The following is an 18,554-nucleotide window of genomic DNA, read 5'->3' on the forward strand; positions in this document are numbered from 1 at the left end:
ATTGTTTCAGAACATTAACTAGAGTACATATAGCTTAGGAAAACATGGGAAAGAAATAACCCTTACTTTGCTAACTTTTAACCTCAGCATTGACACAAAGCGATTCATACAGTCTCATATAGTGTGGCAGAAGTTTATGCCTTGTGCGGCCGCCACCAGCTTACTGCCTTAGAAGACACTCGGGAGCTGCTACCAAAGACTCTCTACAACAAGCTGGCAGGGCCAAGCACAGGAATGTGAAGAAGGAAAATTCAGATCTTGAGAGTGACCCTGGGTGAGACCCTCTTCACTATCACTGGTGTTGGCTCAGCCAAAGGAAATCGAGCTCCCACGGACAGAACCGAGGGTTTGGGCAGCAGAGAGCCCTTCCAGGCTCAGCTGAAGGGCTGCGGGCAGGCTGGGCAGGCTGCAGTTTCCCTCTCATCCTGTAGCCTTGACAACACGCAATTCATACTCAGCATATCCTGCATCCCGCCAGGGTCAAGCCCGGCCTTGCAGTTTGCCACAGGCTGGCAAACAAAATGAATGCCCTGCAACCCTCGGATTCTCCAGGCCCACAGCCTACCTCAAGACAGTGCTGGAAGAAATGCCTAACTCCGAGCACTCAAGCTGGGAAACCCATGACAGACAAACAGATGTACAGGAACATTGTTTAATGATGAATGCTCACGAGAGTCAGCACTTTCTGTGCCCGTGTTCTCTGCCATGTGACAGCTCGCTTTTTACTGCTGTTGTACCCACACTGCACCATTGATCTAGATTTGGTTTCACTGCATCAGTAAATTGTGCTGTGCTGCTTCCACAATAGGTATTATGTCATGTATTAAAAATAGGTTGCTTTTCTATACCCTGTTTTTTCCTGGAGGGCCCTTTTTCCTGAGGATTCGTTTCCAGTGTTTGCTGCTGATGAGTCAGTGCCATGAAAAAATCCTCACTCCAGCCAGCCAGCATTGAGGCTCTGCAGTTGTTTCTCACTGGGGATATCTGCTTCAGAGTGGATTTCCACAGATACCTGCTGTGAAGCCTCACGTACAGGGCAGGATGCAAGCAGACCAGTGCTCCTTTTCTGGGTCCGCTCTCTGTTCCATATGTGGTTTCAATGCAATCTCTGTGCCCGTGTTTCCCCATTTGGGAAGAATTTAAAAAAAAAAAATTAGACTGAGTAAGTCAGTCTAGATAGAATCAGATCAAACAAGAGAATAGGAATTTGTATTTGTTCTTGCTACTCAGCGGAAGAGATGAAGTGCCACACTCTGTGCTTGCTGTGCACGCAGCAATCACACCCCAGGCTAAAATGTGATGAGTAATTTCCTATGTTAGGAGACATACCCGGAAAAGCCAATAGGTGGCAAACTGCAGCCTTCCCTCTGGAGCCTTCACACTGCCTTGAGCACACAGGAGAGTGAAATCCGTCTCAGTCTCTTCTAGTGCAAAAAATTTATTGGTGCTCTCATTGCATGGTAGATGTAGTCTGATCTTCAGCCATTCCACACTCACACTATGCCTTAGACGTTACTGATCGTTCCAACATCCCAGCAGTTTTATAGCACCACCACTGAATTCTTTAGATGGACACGGAACAGACAGTCCAAACAAAAAACAGCATGTTTCAGCTTCAAAGAAAAACTCTGTCAGATGTATGCAGGACAACAAAGGAATGCAACGTGCAGCATCTGCTTCCACATCAGTGCGTGGAAGTTCCTGTGACTAAAGGAAACCGCTCAGCTCACTAACTTAAGAAGCAAGATGCAGCTGCAGAGGGCCTGCCAGAAATAAGGAACAGTCTTGGCCTGCAGCAGATAGACTCTCTCTTAAATTGCACCAAGTGTGGCTGGCACAATTTGTCCCTTCACCTGTAGCTTAAGTACAGCAGAAATGGACTGCATAGAGAAAAAGAAAGAAAATTATCCTCTGTTTTCCAAAGACCCGGGGACGAGTGCAGGGGGAGGAAATGTGCCGAGCCTGTGCAACCTTCTGTGCTGTTAGATGCGTCTCACAGACGAGGAGGATTCAGCTTTATAGGCCACTGCCCCTCCAATGCGTTTCATAGGCACCGAACTCACCTCATGACAAATTAAGATACATGTTATTTAACCTTCTAACTTGTTCACCTTTTCATAATCAATTTGAGAGATGTCAAATATCGGAACAAAAGCAAAACCCAAGCATGTTAGCAGCCCGTCCGCTCCCATTTCCGTCACGCAGCACCACCAGCCTCGCTAAGACAGCCTGAGCCTGCAGGCGCAGGGTGCCATTCCCCGTGGCCGCAGCCCACCACGCTCACCCGTACAATGTCGTTATTTCCTTATGTATCTGCAGGTGGTCTTTTGTCTCACAGGAGCTCTTAGGAGTCATGCTTGGCATTTGTTTTTCTGAGCTTGAGCAGCACCTGCACCCCCATCGTTGCCCCTCTGTCAGAGCAGTGCAAACAAGCACACAGGAAGAACTAGGATCCTCCACTCGGGAGGAGGCAATGCCTGCCCAAATCCCGACGGTGCATCGCGCCTCCGCTCTGCTGCACACCATGAGGGGCTTTTGGAACAAAGACAACCGTGTGAAAAGGGATCTGTGGTTAAATCGTATTTTTGCTGTTGCCAAAGCTCCTCTTTTAATCGTATCAAGACCAAGCATTTACTCAAAGATACGGTCAGTAAGTAGAAGTACTTGGAAGTTTAGAGTATTGTAACTTAAATATCTGTGATTTTTTGCTTTCTTCCCAACGAACCATGTTCCCGTTAATGGTCTAGTGCAGAAAACCCCTGACAGGCAGGGAGGTTTCTTGCATTTCACTGGATTTTGGTGTTATGAAGTGCTACACCCATGGGTTACCCGTCCGGCAGCGGGAGGGAATTGCCCCCACCGACGCGTGCACATACAGCGCCTGGATTTAACGCCGAAGAGCTCCTCTGTGCTCTTTGGCTTCCCGCCATTTTGCTAGCTCCGAGAGGGGAGCCCTCACGTGGGCCAGCGGAGACTGAGGCGCGGGGCCGCAGCACCCGGCTGCGCCCAGGCGCTGGGCACGGCCGAGCCGCTCGCTCCCGGCCCCGGGCGCAGGGACCGGCGGGCGCCGCGGGGCCGGGCAGGGGGCTCCGGGGGCTCGCTGCGAGGGAGCTCCCGGCCGGGTGCGGCAGAGCTCGGGAGGACGCCGTGAGGCGGGAGAGGGAGGCCGCCCGCGTTCCCGGGACCCCCGGCACCCACCTGTGGCTGTGGCGGCGGCCGCCGCCGCCGCCTCACGGAGACGAGACCCGGGCCCCGCCGACGAGGGCAAACCGCGCCCTCCCGCCTCGGCCACGCTGCCAGTGACGTCACTGCCCGCGTCACGGCGTCACCGCTGGCGTCGCGGGGGAGGGAACGAGCCCGGCGCGGGGCCGGGCTGCAAGGCCGGCTTCGGACCGCCCCGTTACCGTCACTTCCGGTGCGGGCCCAGCCGGGGCGCGCCGTCGCTAGGAGACGTGCCCGCGTGACAGCGCGGTGACGTCAGGAACGGGAGCCGCCGCGGATCAGCTGGTGGCGGCCGTTGCGGGTGCGGGCTTCGTGGGGGCTGCGGCAGGTAACGGGGCTGGGCCGGGCTGGGGGGACAGGGGGCCCGCCGCGCCGCTTGCCCGGCACCTGGAACCGGGGCCGGGAGGGGCCGGAGACTCGGGCGGCGGGGGGATGGAGGCCCCGGCGGCCCCTCCTCTGTGCCGGCTCCGCGCCCGGCCGCGCACCCCTCTCACGGCCCTTCTCCTCAGGGGCCGCGGCGGGGACGCGCCGCCATGGGGGAGCTGTTCCGCAGCGAGGAGATGACCCTGGCCCAGCTCTTCCTCCAGTCCGAGGCCGCCTACTGCTGTGTCAGCGAGCTGGGCGAGCTGGGGAAGGTCCAGTTCCGCGACGTGAGTCCCCGCCGCCCCCCGCGGGCAGCGCCCGGGCCGCCGGGAGCGGCGGCAGAGGGGGCCCGGCGACCCCTGCCCCCCGGCCGGGCCCGCCGCCCCCCGCCGCGCCGCGCTGGGGGGCGTCGCTGAGGAAACCCCTCTCTCTCTGCAGCTGAACCCGGACGTGAACGTATTCCAGCGCAAATTCGTTAATGAGGTCAGGAGGTGCGAAGAAATGGACCGAAAGCTCCGTACGTTTCCCTCTGGGTCGTGATGCGGCTCGAACTGTAGCTTTTACAGCCAAAATTCCACGCAGGCTAAACCTGCGAGGCACCATTAGAAAACAAAGCGCTGACTGGAGGAGGGGAGGCTGCCGTCCTCTGTGTCGGCCAGTCACGCTGCCTCCAGGGGTTCATGTGCTGCTCGGAAGGTAGCCTTAACCAAATAAGAGGATCCTGGAGTAGGAGGTGAAAGAATTCGCAGCTGCTGATCGGGCTAGGTGGAGGTTGGGGTGACAGTTTGACATTGAAGTATCTGTTTAGTTACATGAATGGTGCTGTCTCTCCAGGGTTCGTTGAGAAGGAGATTAAAAAAGCAAATATTCCTATCACGGACACTGGTGAAAACCCGGAGGTGCCTTTTCCACGTGACATGATCGACCTGGAGGTAATGATGTGTGCTAAGACTTGAGTAGTATTTGACTCTAGATGGAAACAAAGGGAAAATATCTCCTTGGTAGATAACCATTGGCTTTTGTGGCAAAGGTGCATTACCCACAGTCCCCAGCTGTCACTTGACGTGCTCTGCTAGCTCCTGTCGGGTTGATTTTGATTTACAAGCATTGTTTTGCTGGTGCATTTATCCAAAGAAGTGAAAGTACTTAAAATAAATTTCACCCATTTAAATGAGTCAGAAACTACTGGAACCACATGGTTTATGGTGGGCCTGTCATAAAGGCTATAAGGGTTTGTAATGATTTGAAGAGCACTGTATAAATCCAGTCTATAAAAGACTGGCTGAGTATGAAAGGTTTCGAGATGCCTGAAGAGAATGTCACAAATCAGGGTTGGTGTGGCGTGGCAGACTGGAGACGCATCTGTAATTGTATGCAAATTGCGTGGGAGTGTAAAGCATCTTGCTTCTTTCTTGTTTTAATAGACTTAACAGCACTTAGTTATGGAATTGCTTTAAGTCCTTTTCCTTTTTTCTTCTTTTCCCATCTTGCAGGCAAACTTTGAGAAAATTGAAAATGAGCTTAAAGAAATCAACACAAACCAGGAAGCTCTGAAGAGAAACTTCTTGGAGCTGACAGAGTTAAAATTTATACTGCGTAAAACTCAGCAATTTTTTGATGAGGTCAGAATACTGGGGGCGGGTTAACACTTGGGCAGGTGGTTCTTCTCCCACAAATTACCATTTTTATTCTCAAATCTATTTTTAGCTGCTGTTTTGGGCAGCTGGGTCATTGTTATGCTTTGTTTAAGAAAGCTCAAATTATTTTCCATTTTTCATGCAGCACGCATAGCTACCCATTATTTACTTCTTACAATGTTTTCTTTTTTTTATTAAGCAATGGTTTGTCTAAAAGTTGTGTAAAATAACCAAGATGCTAGTAGTTTTTAAAGCACATCAACAGACCAAAAATTTGGTGCTACAGTGAGCACTTTCTTCAGCGGGTAAGAGTTTCTTTGGTACGAATGCAGATAAACAGTCGTGCCTCGCTTATGCGGAGGAATGACAGTCAAGCTCAATTTCTCTTCGGGCTTTGAAATGCTATCTGGAGATCGCTCATTAGGGTCATAATGCAAAGTCCACTGAAGTAATGGGTTATTTATTTATTTATTTGAGCCTTTGATCAAACCCTGAAGTTTTCAGAGGTAAGTTCTGGGGCAAAGCTGCCATTTAAAATCTTCAACGTTTTGTCCAATACGAGCTAGGCCAGAAACTGGCAACTCTTTCCCTGGACCTGAGAAGAGCTTCTCTGATGTCATTCGTGGTACAGACATAAAGCCTGCATGGCAGAAAGTGTAATCCTTCGTTGTAAAGCTTCAGTATCTCAAAGTCTAGGGAGTTTTCTCAAAGAGCTCCTGTGTGTTTTTTTAGAACATAAGGACATGTTTTTGCTGAGTGTGTGTCCTGTTTCCTGTAATCCAAGGATTTGATCAAAGAGTTCTTAGCGGATATGGCTTCTGGCCTTTACAAAGGCTGTCACCCAGTAGAGCTGGGCTCCTGCAAACTTCAGGCTGTTTATCTAACAGTTTGGGTTTTATTTTTTTGGCACAGGATGCTGCCTCTTCAGGCATTAAGGTTGTTCCCGTGCCAACACAAGCCTTAGTCACTGCTGACATATGTACTGCTGCTAGGGCGATCGGTTGGTTGGTCATGGGGTTGGTTTCAGCACAAAAAAATTCGTCTTCAAGTGTTGAACGCTCCCTTACAAGCTGCTGGGTCTCCTTGGACAAGCAGCGTTAACCTGATAATCTGTTACTTAGCTGCATTAAGGTGCCACTGCCTGCCTGTTGTAACCGAGTATTGAGCAAAACCAAGTACAGCTAGTGCTTTTTTATTAATTATTGCCCTCTCTGGCAAGAGCTGCCTACAGCTTTTCAAGTACAGTGTGATCATACTAAATTTAAAGGTCAAAATTAACCTTCTGCTGAAACAATCTACATCACGTCACCCACAAGAGGGAACTCAGGTCAGACTTAAATGAACTGGCTGTGGGAAGTTTAGGTATCTTTCTGCCCCTGTTTGATAACTGTTTTCTGTAATAATAACACATAACACAGCAAATAAAATGTACTGCTCTATGTGAAAGCAAACTGGACAGCTCGCGTGTGAAGTTCAGTAAAACATGGGTGCTGAAAATTTAAAACTGTTTTGGTTCGCACTGTGAAGAGCAAACAGCTGTGCGTGAGAGGTCCCGACTAGTCCAGGCGTCTGGAGCCTTGTGCAGCCTGCTTGTTACCCCGAAGTAGCGAACGCTTCATTTCTCCCTGCTGTCATTTGCACAGTACCTTCAACACTTGAAGACTTCAATAACTTGTAATTAAGATTGTGTTATTCATAGTAATAAGTTGCACAAGAAATGGCTTACTCTCCGAAGCACTTTACACTTGGCGTTTGCGCTGCTCTCTGGAGTTTGTGCGCTGGGGGAGGACGGCAAAATTTCCTCCCTTGTTCATATGACCGTCCTAGACAAAGTAGCCGTTTCTTGTTTCAACATACCACGTTGATGATTATGCTCCTTTTCTCAGTCTTCTTGTCTTTGCTTATGAAGAACAGTATGAGCTGGAGAGATTTCTCTGAAAGTTTTGCCTAGAGTGTGAGCGTAAAAGAAGACTGGAAAAGTAATGGTTAATGGCATGCAGTCCCCTGTCTCTCTTTCCTCTAACTCTTCTTGCCATCTGCTTTCTTCTGTTTGTTTTGCATCTGTCACTTCTGTCTGGGCTCTGGATTAATAAGTTAGATGGTGAAGTGAATCCTTTTTAGTTCTTGTGAAAATTGATTTTTGTTTTGATCGTGAACTGGAAGGGGCTTGAATTGTATGGCATTGTGTGTAGCAATCCAGAGCCGTCACAGAGCAGAACCATAATCAAGAGGAGGGAAAATGATCCTTTTTTTCCAGGTCTTGAGATTAAAGGTGCTGATCTGGGTGGACAATAAGCAATTTTAAAATGTGTAATGATGAACGATGTAATTACTGACGTGCAAATGCTTGGATTTTTGCAATCCTAAATGATCTGATGTAGTAAAAAAAAATGCTTCACAGTAACTGATATTTCACTCACTGCTGGTGAAAACTCTTATTCAAAGTAAATTTCCCAGAGTCATGGGGTTTTTACACTGTGCTTTTTCATTTTCACATTGTCACTCAGGTTTTTTTCTGTTAAATCTTATAACACTGCTTGAGTTATCCTTCCAGAACCAGAGCTGATGTTGCTGTGCCGTTCCCTTTCTAGAAAGGGTGCGATCATCAGATCAAAGTAGTTGAGAGGTGCATTTAAAGGACACAGGGTTTCATTATGCAAGTAATCCGTGTGTAAGAAAGCTCCTGTTTAGTAAAACTGGTGTAATCCAAATTTATTCTAAGATGCTCTGTTTTGTAATTTCAACCCCTTTTAGCAGGACTTGGCTTTGTTTTATAGAGTGTCCTGAAAAAAGGACGCATAGCCCAAAAGGTTCAGAGGCAAGATTAAACATTTATAAGAATTGCTCTCTCAAGTGAGGTGGATCCAAAGTTTTCACATGTGCTATCCTTCCTTTTTTATGTTTCATGTGCTGAAATATGGTGCATCTCACAAAAATTACCACAGAGACTATCTTGATTACCTACAAATACGATACAAGCCTCTTACAATTGTAACTTTTATCTTACTGTTTTTCAACATCCTGAAATCTAGATATCAAATAATCACTGGGATGTTTGGTCTGTGTGTTTTGTTTTGGGTACCAAACTTTCTATTTCGGCCGTGTTCTCTATGAAGCAAAATTTTCATTCAGTTTTTGATGTTGCAACAAGTTGCCTTAAAGCTGAAAGGATCAGAAGTTCTTTGTGTTAACTTTCCAAACTAAATTAAGGGCTGCCTTACTTTTGTAACATCTGTAAGCTAAAAGAAGTGTCTGTACAAGCACTTGAGCTGCATTTGATGTCAGCCTTGCAAAAACTTTTCTTGTATTTGGTAAATACTTCCATTTGACGTGCAAGTAAAACGTTGCAGAGCTTTTCACTGAAATAGTGATGCAGCTGTTGCACAAACGAAGAAACTGTGGCTGAGTCATTAAACTCGCTATATACTTTTGCAAGGCTACGCTCTGTGTGTGCATGCATTTTACATGTTCTAAGGTCAAACTCTACCTTCAAGGGTATTTTAGCAAGTCCCCTTGATAGCTCTGTGGGGAAGACCTCCTGTGTACCACAGGGGGTAGAATTTGACCCTCTGTTTGTGCGAAAGAACTGTAATTTTTGTCATTTCATTATATAAGCTGCAGAGGTAGAAGTAACTGTGGCGCTGGGTTGGATGGAGTGTGAAGACGGTGCGCCAAGAGGATGTGATTTGAGCATCCTTCCTGGCTTGAATTGCTGACACTTACAAGCTATATTCCCAAGAATTTTAGCCTGCAGATTAGTTGCAATGAAAACCAGTATAAATCCGTGTCCTGTTTTAATGCCTGCCTAGTCAAAAAATGAGCACCAATGTCAGGCTGCCCTAAGCAATGCATCTTATGTGTCTGGCAACAATAAATATTGTGAATAAGGATAAATATATTGAATAACTAATAGATTTAATCAGTAAGCATGTTTTTTAAGCTGAAAGTACTGTGTGTGAAGGGAAAGCTTTGTAAAGCCAGTAAAGAAAATTACCATCCAGCACTTCCACATTTTGTTACTGATTCTGACCTTGTATCTACACTGATGTGGCAAGTAACATGGAATCAAACTGTCGTCACGTAATTCCAAAATGAGTGAGGTATGGCCTTTGCTCTGGGGTACGGCAGAAGGCTGACATGTGTGGGATATGCAGGTCTCCCATAACTGATGGTAGGGTTCCAACCTTGTGAAGTTGCACGCTGCCCGAAGGTCAGCTACACTGTCTGTGGAAGACTTGCCCTACCGTCGTTCTTCCCGTTGCATAGAACAAGGCTCCCAGGCTACTCTACGTGCAAGTACAATTTCCCAGGCACCTCTTAGAAATGCCTTTTGCGTCTTCAGTATGCAGGAAAATGCACAAGTGGTGCAGTCAGCATCTACCTTCACATTTTTCCCCGTTTAAGATCAGGGAAAGATGAGAGTAAAGCGTGTCACACTGTTCTGTGCCATTAAAAAATGGTTCTTGGGAACATCACTTGTATTTAAAACTTGATAAATTTTTTTGAATTCTGCCTTTCTTCAGACTTATATATCCCACAGCCCCTTTGCTCTGTTGCAGCAATCTTCAGACCTTTCTTGTATGGAAGCTTTGCTGAGCCATTCCACTTTTCCTCTTGTTTTTTCTCCTTCCTTGTGTGATTCTTGCTGTCTTCTCTATTATCTAGTTCCTCTTTCTGCTGTCTTATGTTTGTTTGGTGTTTTTTTTGTTTGTTTTGTTTTGTTTTTCTCTGTTGTTCTTTTTTTGTCTCCCAAACTATCTCCTGGTTCCTCGTTCCCTGCATGCCACTAACTAGTTTCATTAGATATTAATTGATTTGTGAATTCAGGCTGAATTGCATCATCAGCAGATGGCGGATCCAGACCTGTTGGAGGAATCCTCTTCGCTCCTGGAACCAAGCGAGATGGGAAGAGGTGCCCCGCTGCGACTCGGGTAATGGCAGTCAGTGCTTTCTTTTCTCTGGCTTTAGGGTTGCTGGCTTGCGTTCAGCCTGTGGCATCAGCAGTGGTTTGCGTGCAGTTGTGGAACTTTCCAGACTGGCACATCGAGCAGATGAAGGCTGGTCTAAAACTAGCTGTTGGTCTCTGTTCTTGTCCTACGTACATTAACTTCCCAGTTCCTATTTGTGCTTTGCACATTTCTCTCTGCTCAAAAAATTACACTAGTTTGTTCCTTGTCTGCTCTGACTGCTTTTTCAGATGTTCTGAGCTCTCACAGCTCTGTTGGAACTAGTAACTACTGTGGGCACATAATAATCTGTAAAAATATGAGTAGTTCCCTATACTCTTAGCTGCTTCCAGGCTGTTTTTGTGTGTGTGTAATTCTTTATCTGAACGTAGGGGTTTGAACCAGCGAAGTCTTCTGAAGCACATGCCTAGACCATAGTCAGTGGTAGCCATGACTGCTATAATCCTTGCCATGTAATGTACCGGGAACCTGCTGAAATTAAGACTAGCAGGCATAGAAACTGTATGTCTAAATGCATTTGTTTCTCCTTTAACCAGTGATTTTTTTTTTAATAGATTATTTCATTCTGTTAAGAGGCATAGCTTGTGCCATAGTGCAGTTGTTTTGTTGTGTTTTTACCACTATGTGTTTAGACGACCTTCCATTTTGCTTAAAGAACTCATTTCAAAACAAGATTTTTGTAGCTTTCGATCTGATGCTAAACTCCAGCTGCCCTCAGTGTTTTGGGTGTTAGGCTATGCATTCTTTCAGGTGCAGAACTTAAATTTTATTTAAAATAACAATAAAATTCGTCCCCTTTACAGGTTTGTGGCTGGTGTGATCAACCGTGAGCGCATCCCCACGTTTGAGCGCATGCTGTGGCGAGTGTGCCGAGGGAACGTATTCCTGCGTCAGGCAGAAATTGAAAACCCCCTGGAGGATCCTGTAACGGTAAAAGGAACTGTTGTTTACAGTAGCAAAATTCTCAGATGTGCAAAAGGATTTGCTTTAGAGCTAAGCCTCTGTCCCTCAATGAGCTCCATGCAGGCAAACATTTGTGTTGTGTCCCTTCACAGTACGGACCTGCAGCCTCTGCGGCTTTAGTGACAAGTGTTTTCCTGTTTTATTAAAACAAAAACAGCAGGATGGATGGTGAATGCTGTTGAAAGGGGAAAAACAACTCAAAATTTGTATGTCAGTAGGGCATAGTTGTTTCTCTGGCACAAACTACAGGTGCAGCTCGTGTGTGAAGCTCTGAATAAGTAGTAATCCTCCTTGAAAGGGGCTGTTTTGGACATTAGCAGTGTGATATCTGTAGCTCATTTACTCTGAACTTGGACCTTTTGTTTTTCTTCATTTGCTAACCAGTAATTTAAACATCCACCTGAGAGTTGTTGGCTTTATTACAAATATAAACAGTAAAAGTTGTGATTGGGCCTGTTTTTGCATTCAGCGTCCTCTTTGCTCAAATCAAAGGGAAAAGCCCAAACTTTGGGAACTGTTGCTCTTAACCAGTGAAAAGAAGGGCTCTATGTAGGCTGCGCTGGAACAAAGAAGCGACTCAGTAACTGCCTCTGTGTTTCTCATGTAAGGCTGACTTGTTCTCTCGTCCTGCCGGCTGCTGGTAGTTGACCCGTTGAATTATCTGTCTACTAGGAGAGACTTTGTTCTTATTGTGCAACACTTCCTTAAATTGAGGTTACACCTAATGTAATTATTCTTGAAACACTGCGTTAAAATTTCCTAAGTAAGGTAGAACAATAACTTGCCAACAAATGCAGGAAAGGGGACCTGGCTACCAACGTGACAACAGCTGCACAAAGAATGTGCCGTTGGCCTCCCTGGAGAGTCAAGGTTGTTAAACTCTGCTTCATCTTATTTTGCCTCACTCTCTAGCTTTTTGCCTGATTCTGTAGGTGAGCTGACTGCAGTAAGTGCTGATAAATATTTCGTTGCGTCTCTGTTCTTTTGGAGATCTTCCCAGGTTTTCCCATTTATTATATTACATAGAAGAGATAATAGATAAACTTGAACATTTTGCTTCAGTAAACACAAGTACAGAGAGTATTCTATATGGAGGCTAAGAAAATTGCTTTCTTGTGACTGATTCAGTGTCAGCTGAGCTGTTACAGAACACTCTTTCTTCTGTTCTAGGGGGATTACGTGCACAAGTCTGTGTTTATCATCTTTTTCCAAGGTGATCAGCTGAAGAACAGAGTCAAGAAGATATGTGAAGGGTATGAAAGCCTTACAGCTGGGCAGCTCTCCCAGATATGTGAAACACATTGACATGAGTTAATATTGATATTTTTCAACTCCTTATTTCACAATGACTGTAGGAGTACATATTCTGACAGCAAATAAAATGTGTCGTAAGTAGCTGAAACATATTTTACAGTCAGACTAGCCACTCCCCAAGCCTGTAATGCTCGAAGTAGGTTACTGCTTTGCTAGAGAATGCCTAATAAAAAAGGGGAGTTCAAATGTTGAACTCTCAGACAGACCTAGTGGGATGTCAGCAGGTGATATTCTCATAGCGGGGACCAACAGTGACTGCTTCTAGCAGCAGCTGTATTGGTATGATAGCAGCATCCTGAGCTGGGATGGCTAATCAGCTTTGTGACAGTGCCATTGAGACTCTGTCAGAAGAGGGAACAGAGGATTTTCTCCCACTTCCATTTTCTTCAGTTTCTGTTTTGGCCTAAAGCAAGCTCTGTACCCATTTGATATAAAGACTGAAACTCTGCTGGGCAGTCTTTGCTGATAGAAATAAAGCGAGAAACACTTTAAGAGGAGTTTTCTGTGTTCAGCCACCTATTTCCTTAACTGGTTTATCTTCCTTCTGTCTTAGTAAGGTGGTTTGCCTGTCTTTCAGGTTCCGTGCCTCCCTCTACCCATGCCCAGAAACGCCGCAGGAGCGGAAGGAAATGGCTTCTGGTGTCAATACCAGAATTGATGATCTTCAGATGGTAAAATAACTGGGGTCAATGCCCATTTTTTTGTGGTTTTTGTTTTGTTTTGTTTTCTTTAATAATGTGGTTGAAAACATCTTTGGATCCTATGAAAATGAGAATTTTTGGCCCTATTAGATGGCCATGTTTTCAGCTCAGGGGAGATTGAGACCAGCAGCTCTCAGCAGTGATGAGAAAGATGTTTGGAGACTCTCTGTTCAGTTGTTTTCTTTGTCAGGGTTAAGGATGGTGGGGTGGTTTGATCTTTCTGGAGGGCAAAGCAGTTGATTATAAGCATGTAAGTACAGCATCGATAGAGAATTGCATGCCAGGGAGCAGAGAGGAATATGCATGCGTAAGGAGATACCATGTTTTCCAGCACTAAAGCATGCTTGTATAATTGCCTGCTTCATTTGCGAGAACTTTGAAAACATTTAAACTTATTTCCAAGTTGAGATAACAATGCAAACTTTAACTTAGCTGTACTTCTTGCTGCCTATCTTAATATTTTCACATTGTGCTGTCCTTAAGGGCTTTTGCTTTACAGCTAATCTCTGTGCAGCAGCCTGAGTGTTGGTAAAAAGTAATCAGCACACAAATCTACTGTGTGCCAGCTCTGAAATATTTGAAAGGAAGAAAGGCAGTATGTTATCATGCAGAAAATTTTGAGGGATTTGAGACAAATATAAGAGAAGCTTCAGAAAATAAAAGGATAAACGGTTGATTTTGGACTGCTTATTTGATATAGAAACTGCCTCAAGCTGGGGGTTGTGTAGTGCAGCTGTTTAGCAATTTTAAAGTAGGCAAGAATTCAGAAGCAATTTAACTAGTAGGATTCAGAGCTGCATGTGCCCTGGGTCCTCGCTTTCCCTTGAGTCTGAGACTTTCCAGTCTGGAAATCTGGCTTGGTATGAGTTAGATATGTTCCAGTTGGAAAACACCCTCAGTAGAAAAAAATTTCTCCTTTTCCCTTCAGTAAAAAAGTCTTTCATTTTAATCTTTGTGTGTTTTCTTAAGGCAATGTACACCTCACTTGTAGAACTCTTCTCTGCTTTTTTTTAACCTGGGTGGAGGGAAAAACGTTCTCTGTGATCTCTGAAGAGTTCATTTTTTTGAATTGTCCTCTGACCTTGGAGTTGGAGGAGGGAAGTAGTCAAAAAGTATCACTGGAAAGAAGCCTTAAAACCTTTTAGCAGAGCTAATTAAGATGGAGACTAAAGCATACATTGCAGGCATGTGGCAGTCTTGTGCGTAGGATGGGGGAGAGGGCTCATCCATCCATCCATCCATCCTCTGGTGGGTAAGGCTTGTTGTCTTGGTCAGCCCGATTTCACTGTGCACTCCTGTGTGCTTTGCATTTTGGTCAATGATTTTGCCTCATCTTTATCCTACTTCTCTGTGAAAGGTGCTGAACCAAACAGAGGATCATCGCCAAAGGGTTTTGCAGGCAGCCGCTAAAAATATCCGCGTCTGGTTCATCAAAGTACGCAAGATGAAGGCCATCTACCATACCCTGAATCTGTGCAATATCGATGTGACACAGAAGTGCTTGATTGCTGAAGTCTGGTGTCCTGTTGCTGACCTCGATTCTATCCAGTTTGCTCTCAGGAGAGGCACTGTGAGTAACTGCTGTGCTGCTCCTGCACCAGCAACTGTCAGCAAACACAGCGTGGATTAATTGATTTTTCTGAACTGTGAGTCTCTGAAAGCCATCCCTTTGGGCTGTTTGAATGAGTCCTCATAGAGGACAGTTTATTTAACATGCAGGGATCGTGGCTTATGGATGAACTTTGTAACAAATATGTTGTGTAAAGCTTTACGTTCAGGAAAATGCCATAGTGGTAAGGCGTTTTCCTGTGTTTGAGTCCTTCAGTATGTTTAGTTAACCTGGCTGTGCTTTGTAGTCCTGCTGTTTGGATATATAGTGGAACTTATTGAAAGGAGCAATCCAGGACATTAGCAAGCTCACACCCTTCTCAGACAGACAGATAATAGATTTGGGTTTCTGGAAGCCCTTTCACTTGCTATATTAAAAAAACAAACTCTTGCATGAGTTTTCATGTCTGTCCTAATCAGACAATGTTCATTCTTACTACAAGTGCTTCTCGTCCTGCAATACAAAGTGGAGAGCAGTGGAAACTTGGCAACCTTCCTCAGCTGCTCTAGTATATTTTTCATCATGCAGGCACACTACAGAAATACAGGCTTGTGGTTTTCCAAATGCTAACAAGAAAGTAGTGTTGCACTCTGTCCTCCAGTGCTCAGAGGGGGGGTTCTAATATTCCTCTTCTTTTGATTGTTTGTTTGTTTTGGTTTTTGTTTTTTTTTTAAACAGGAGCACAGTGGATCCACTGTCCCGTCTATTTTAAACAGGATGCAAACCAATCAGACCCCACCAACATACAACAAAACTAACAAGTTTACTTGTGGCTTCCAAAACATTGTTGATGCTTATGGCATTGGAACATATCGTGAAATAAATCCAGGTAAATTCAGACCTATAAAAGTCCGAGACATCTATCTCAATTTTTGAGTCATGGTGTTTCTCTGGATTGTCTGTCCTGGGTGAAGATTTCTAGTAGAGTACTTAACGCCTTCCAGAAGCAAAGGAGGAGTTGGGAGTTATCTTGCTAAATTGCATAAACTGTACCGTGGTGAATCGGGCTTATGCAAGTGCAGCGCACTAGGAGCGTCGTCTTTTCTCTTACAGCACCGTATACGATCATTACCTTCCCATTTCTGTTTGCTGTGATGTTTGGAGATTTTGGCCATGGAATCCTGATGACTCTGATTGCTGTCTGGATGGTGCTTCGGGAAAGCCGTATTCTGTCACAGAAGAGTGACAATGAGGTGAGGTGGCAGGCCATGCTGAGCTTTGCATTCAGAACAAAGAGTTGCAGTTTGATGTACTCAATCCTCCTCCCCTTGAGTTGAGAAAGCCCATTTCTCCTTACATTTGAAATTTGTGAAGCACGCAGACAGAGTGAGAAGCTTGTAGACCACAGACTGAATAGCATCATTTTGTAATAGTAGTTGAGTTCCTCTGGCTTTCCTTTCAGATACTTTTAAGAAATTATTCTTCTCAGTTTGAAGGAAAATGTTTATCAAGTGTAGCAGATAAGCTGTTGTAAACAAATCACCCAAAACTTGGTTGGACCATAAAGGGGTTCAGTCACTACAAAACTCCTAATTTCCGTACGTGTCTATCAGATCTCCAAGATTATTCCTGTTTGCTGGTCTGGGTGGGTTTTGCTTGCTCAGGGTGACAGGAGGTGAATCAGAGTTAAGACACGTTGACAGAGCATGGAGAAAGCTGAGCAGGGTCTGCGCTGCCTGGTTCCAAACTAATGCTGCCAGCTGGGGCTTGCATCAGTGCGTGGAGTGCAATTTATCCTCTTCAGCTAATCCCAGATTCTCTGTGGACAGTTGTGCTGCCTGTTTATCCTCTGTATTCAGATTCTGTTCTGCAGCGCTACCTCTTGCACCCTTAATCCCTGCCACGGGGAAACAGAGACTTTGGGGTCTTAGTCCACATGGCCAATATTGTTTGTTCTGCAACCAACTGATCTTTACTGTTTCATCTTTTTGAGAGGCGTTCCTTGTTCTCATGGACTTCATTCGTTCCTTTTGGCTTTGTTTTTTTTGTACTAGATGTTCAACATGGTTTTTAGTGGTCGATACATCATTCTGCTGATGGGACTGTTCTCCACTTACACCGGCCTCATCTACAACGACTGCTTCTCCAAGTCCCTTAACATGTTCGGTTCATCATGGAGTGTCAGGCCGATGTTCTCAAAAGGCAATTGGTCGTGAGTAAATAGTAACTAGATAAAGAGTGACAGTCATAAGCAGGTCACTTGTCTTTCTCTATTGTCCTCCCAGCTCAGGAAAACAAAAACTTCTGAACTCAGACTCAGGTAGAACGGGAAGAGGGGTATAAATGTGATATCTATCAAGTTTCAAGCCAGCTTTTATTTTTCCCCAGAAAACCTGTAAAGATGCAGTTTAGCAGCTTTCTCCTCATAGACTCAGTGAGATTCTTGTCCCCTGCCTCTTTCTTCATTGTGATGCTGAGTAAGAGGTCAAGAGGCAGGTTCATTATTCATTTGGAAAATCTCTAGGACCACACAGGCACCTTATCTGTAATTGAGAGAACTTTATTCCTTGCCCTCACAAGGGAAGAACATTATTAGTTTTTACAGAAAGAGGACAGTGTTGCTTGTATTAATGTTTGTATAATCTACTTATACCCAAACAGAGATGCCTTGCTTGAAACTACTCCTCTGCTTCAGCTGAACCCTGCTATTCCAGGGGTGTTTGGTGGACCCTACCCCTTTGGCATTGACCCGGTAAGAGCTTTTCCTTCTTTCGCTGTCCTTTAAGAACATCCTCTGTGTCAACAGAAAGAAAAGTGACTGTCCAGTTCACTGGGAAAGATTTCCACACCACAGCTGTTCCTGAGGCAAACTCTTGATCAATGTTAGAAATACTCCCGAATGATAAAACTAGTTCAGTTCCTATTGAAACGCTAGATTCAGGATAGAGAGACTTGCTGTCAGGTTCACTAAAGGCTTCTTTCTCTCCCTTTCTAACCTGCGGTGCTTTAATCGAATCTGGTTAGACTTGCAAATCACTTTATGAAGTTACTTTTTTACCTTGGGGAAAGTTATTCGTCTCTTTTTTCTTTTTTCAGTCAGTCTTGGAAAGGTAAGTTTCCAAGTAATCCTGTCATTTTGTATCTGCCCACATCAGTAACGCCGCTCCTAACGCGGCTTAGTACATTTCATACAGAACTTGCGCATGTTCCATGTTAACAAGGAAGCGCAGAAAATCAGAACTACGTGTAATAGTTCATTTAATGGATAATATTTTTATTTTCCGTCAAGGTTACAGCCCCCTCTTTCCTGCGACCTTTGGCGACCACAAAAACAAGCAAGGCTTGATTCCTGCTCTGCCGGTGGGATCAGCTGCTGTAAGACAGTGCTCCTAGTAGAAGAGCTTGTCTGCTCATTTCCCCAAAAGATATCCGTGTGATAAACACATCTTTGAAAAAAACTACTCTTACAGCCTGATACTTCCTGGATGGTTAATATTGTTTAGCTTAAAGTGAACACTTTCATTCTCCTCTGTTTTCTTTTCCCCAGTGTTTGGCTGACTCAGTGTTGTTTCTCACAGATTTGGAATATTGCCAGCAATAAGCTGGCCTTCCTCAATTCGTTTAAGATGAAAATGTCTGTGATTCTTGGCATTATCCACATGCTCTTTGGTGTCACATTGAGTCTTCTCAACCATATGTAAGCGCTTTGCTCTGTTTTTCTCGTGGTGGGGGGAACTTCTTTGGGTGTAATGTGTGTATTAGTTTAAGATGCAGGAGCCCATCAAGACTTTAACTTCTGGCTGAAGGGTGCGATACAGTTGTTTCTGTCTGCGTATGT

The 18,554-nt window shown here is 45.0% G+C and overlaps 1 protein-coding gene across 7 annotated transcripts in view; it reads left to right on the forward strand.

Moving 5' to 3' along the window:
- Window positions 1-3,425: 3,425 nt before the first annotated feature.
- Window positions 3,426-18,554, forward strand: part of ATP6V0A1 (ATPase H+ transporting V0 subunit a1) — a 30,491-nt gene continuing 15,362 nt past the window's right edge. For 3 of the 7 annotated variants that reach the window (XM_075116971.1, XM_075116972.1, XM_075116977.1), the window contains exons 1-15: window positions 3,426-3,550; window positions 3,732-3,872; window positions 4,024-4,102; window positions 4,420-4,517; window positions 5,079-5,207; window positions 10,050-10,153; window positions 10,993-11,119; window positions 12,323-12,405; window positions 13,044-13,137; window positions 14,525-14,737; window positions 15,455-15,605; window positions 15,830-15,969; window positions 16,771-16,928; window positions 17,378-17,468; window positions 18,295-18,413. In XM_075116971.1, the coding sequence (XP_074973072.1) occupies window positions 3,756-3,872; window positions 4,024-4,102; window positions 4,420-4,517; window positions 5,079-5,207; window positions 10,050-10,153; window positions 10,993-11,119; window positions 12,323-12,405; window positions 13,044-13,137; window positions 14,525-14,737; window positions 15,455-15,605; window positions 15,830-15,969; window positions 16,771-16,928; window positions 17,378-17,468; window positions 18,295-18,413 (1,703 nt within the window). In that variant the 5' untranslated portion in view covers window positions 3,426-3,550; window positions 3,732-3,755. The remainder of the gene's footprint in view (window positions 3,551-3,731; window positions 3,873-4,023; window positions 4,103-4,419; window positions 4,518-5,078; window positions 5,208-10,049; window positions 10,154-10,992; window positions 11,120-12,322; window positions 12,406-13,043; window positions 13,138-14,524; window positions 14,738-15,454; window positions 15,606-15,829; window positions 15,970-16,770; window positions 16,929-17,377; window positions 17,469-18,294; window positions 18,414-18,554) is intronic. The other 4 variants (XM_075116973.1, XM_075116975.1, XM_075116974.1 and 1 more) reach the window with 2 other exon arrangements.

Source organism: Phalacrocorax aristotelis, chromosome 23 (genome assembly GCF_949628215.1).
Source record: "Phalacrocorax aristotelis chromosome 23, bGulAri2.1, whole genome shotgun sequence".
In the NCBI taxonomy this organism is placed as follows: Eukaryota; Metazoa; Chordata; class Aves; order Suliformes; family Phalacrocoracidae; genus Phalacrocorax; species Phalacrocorax aristotelis.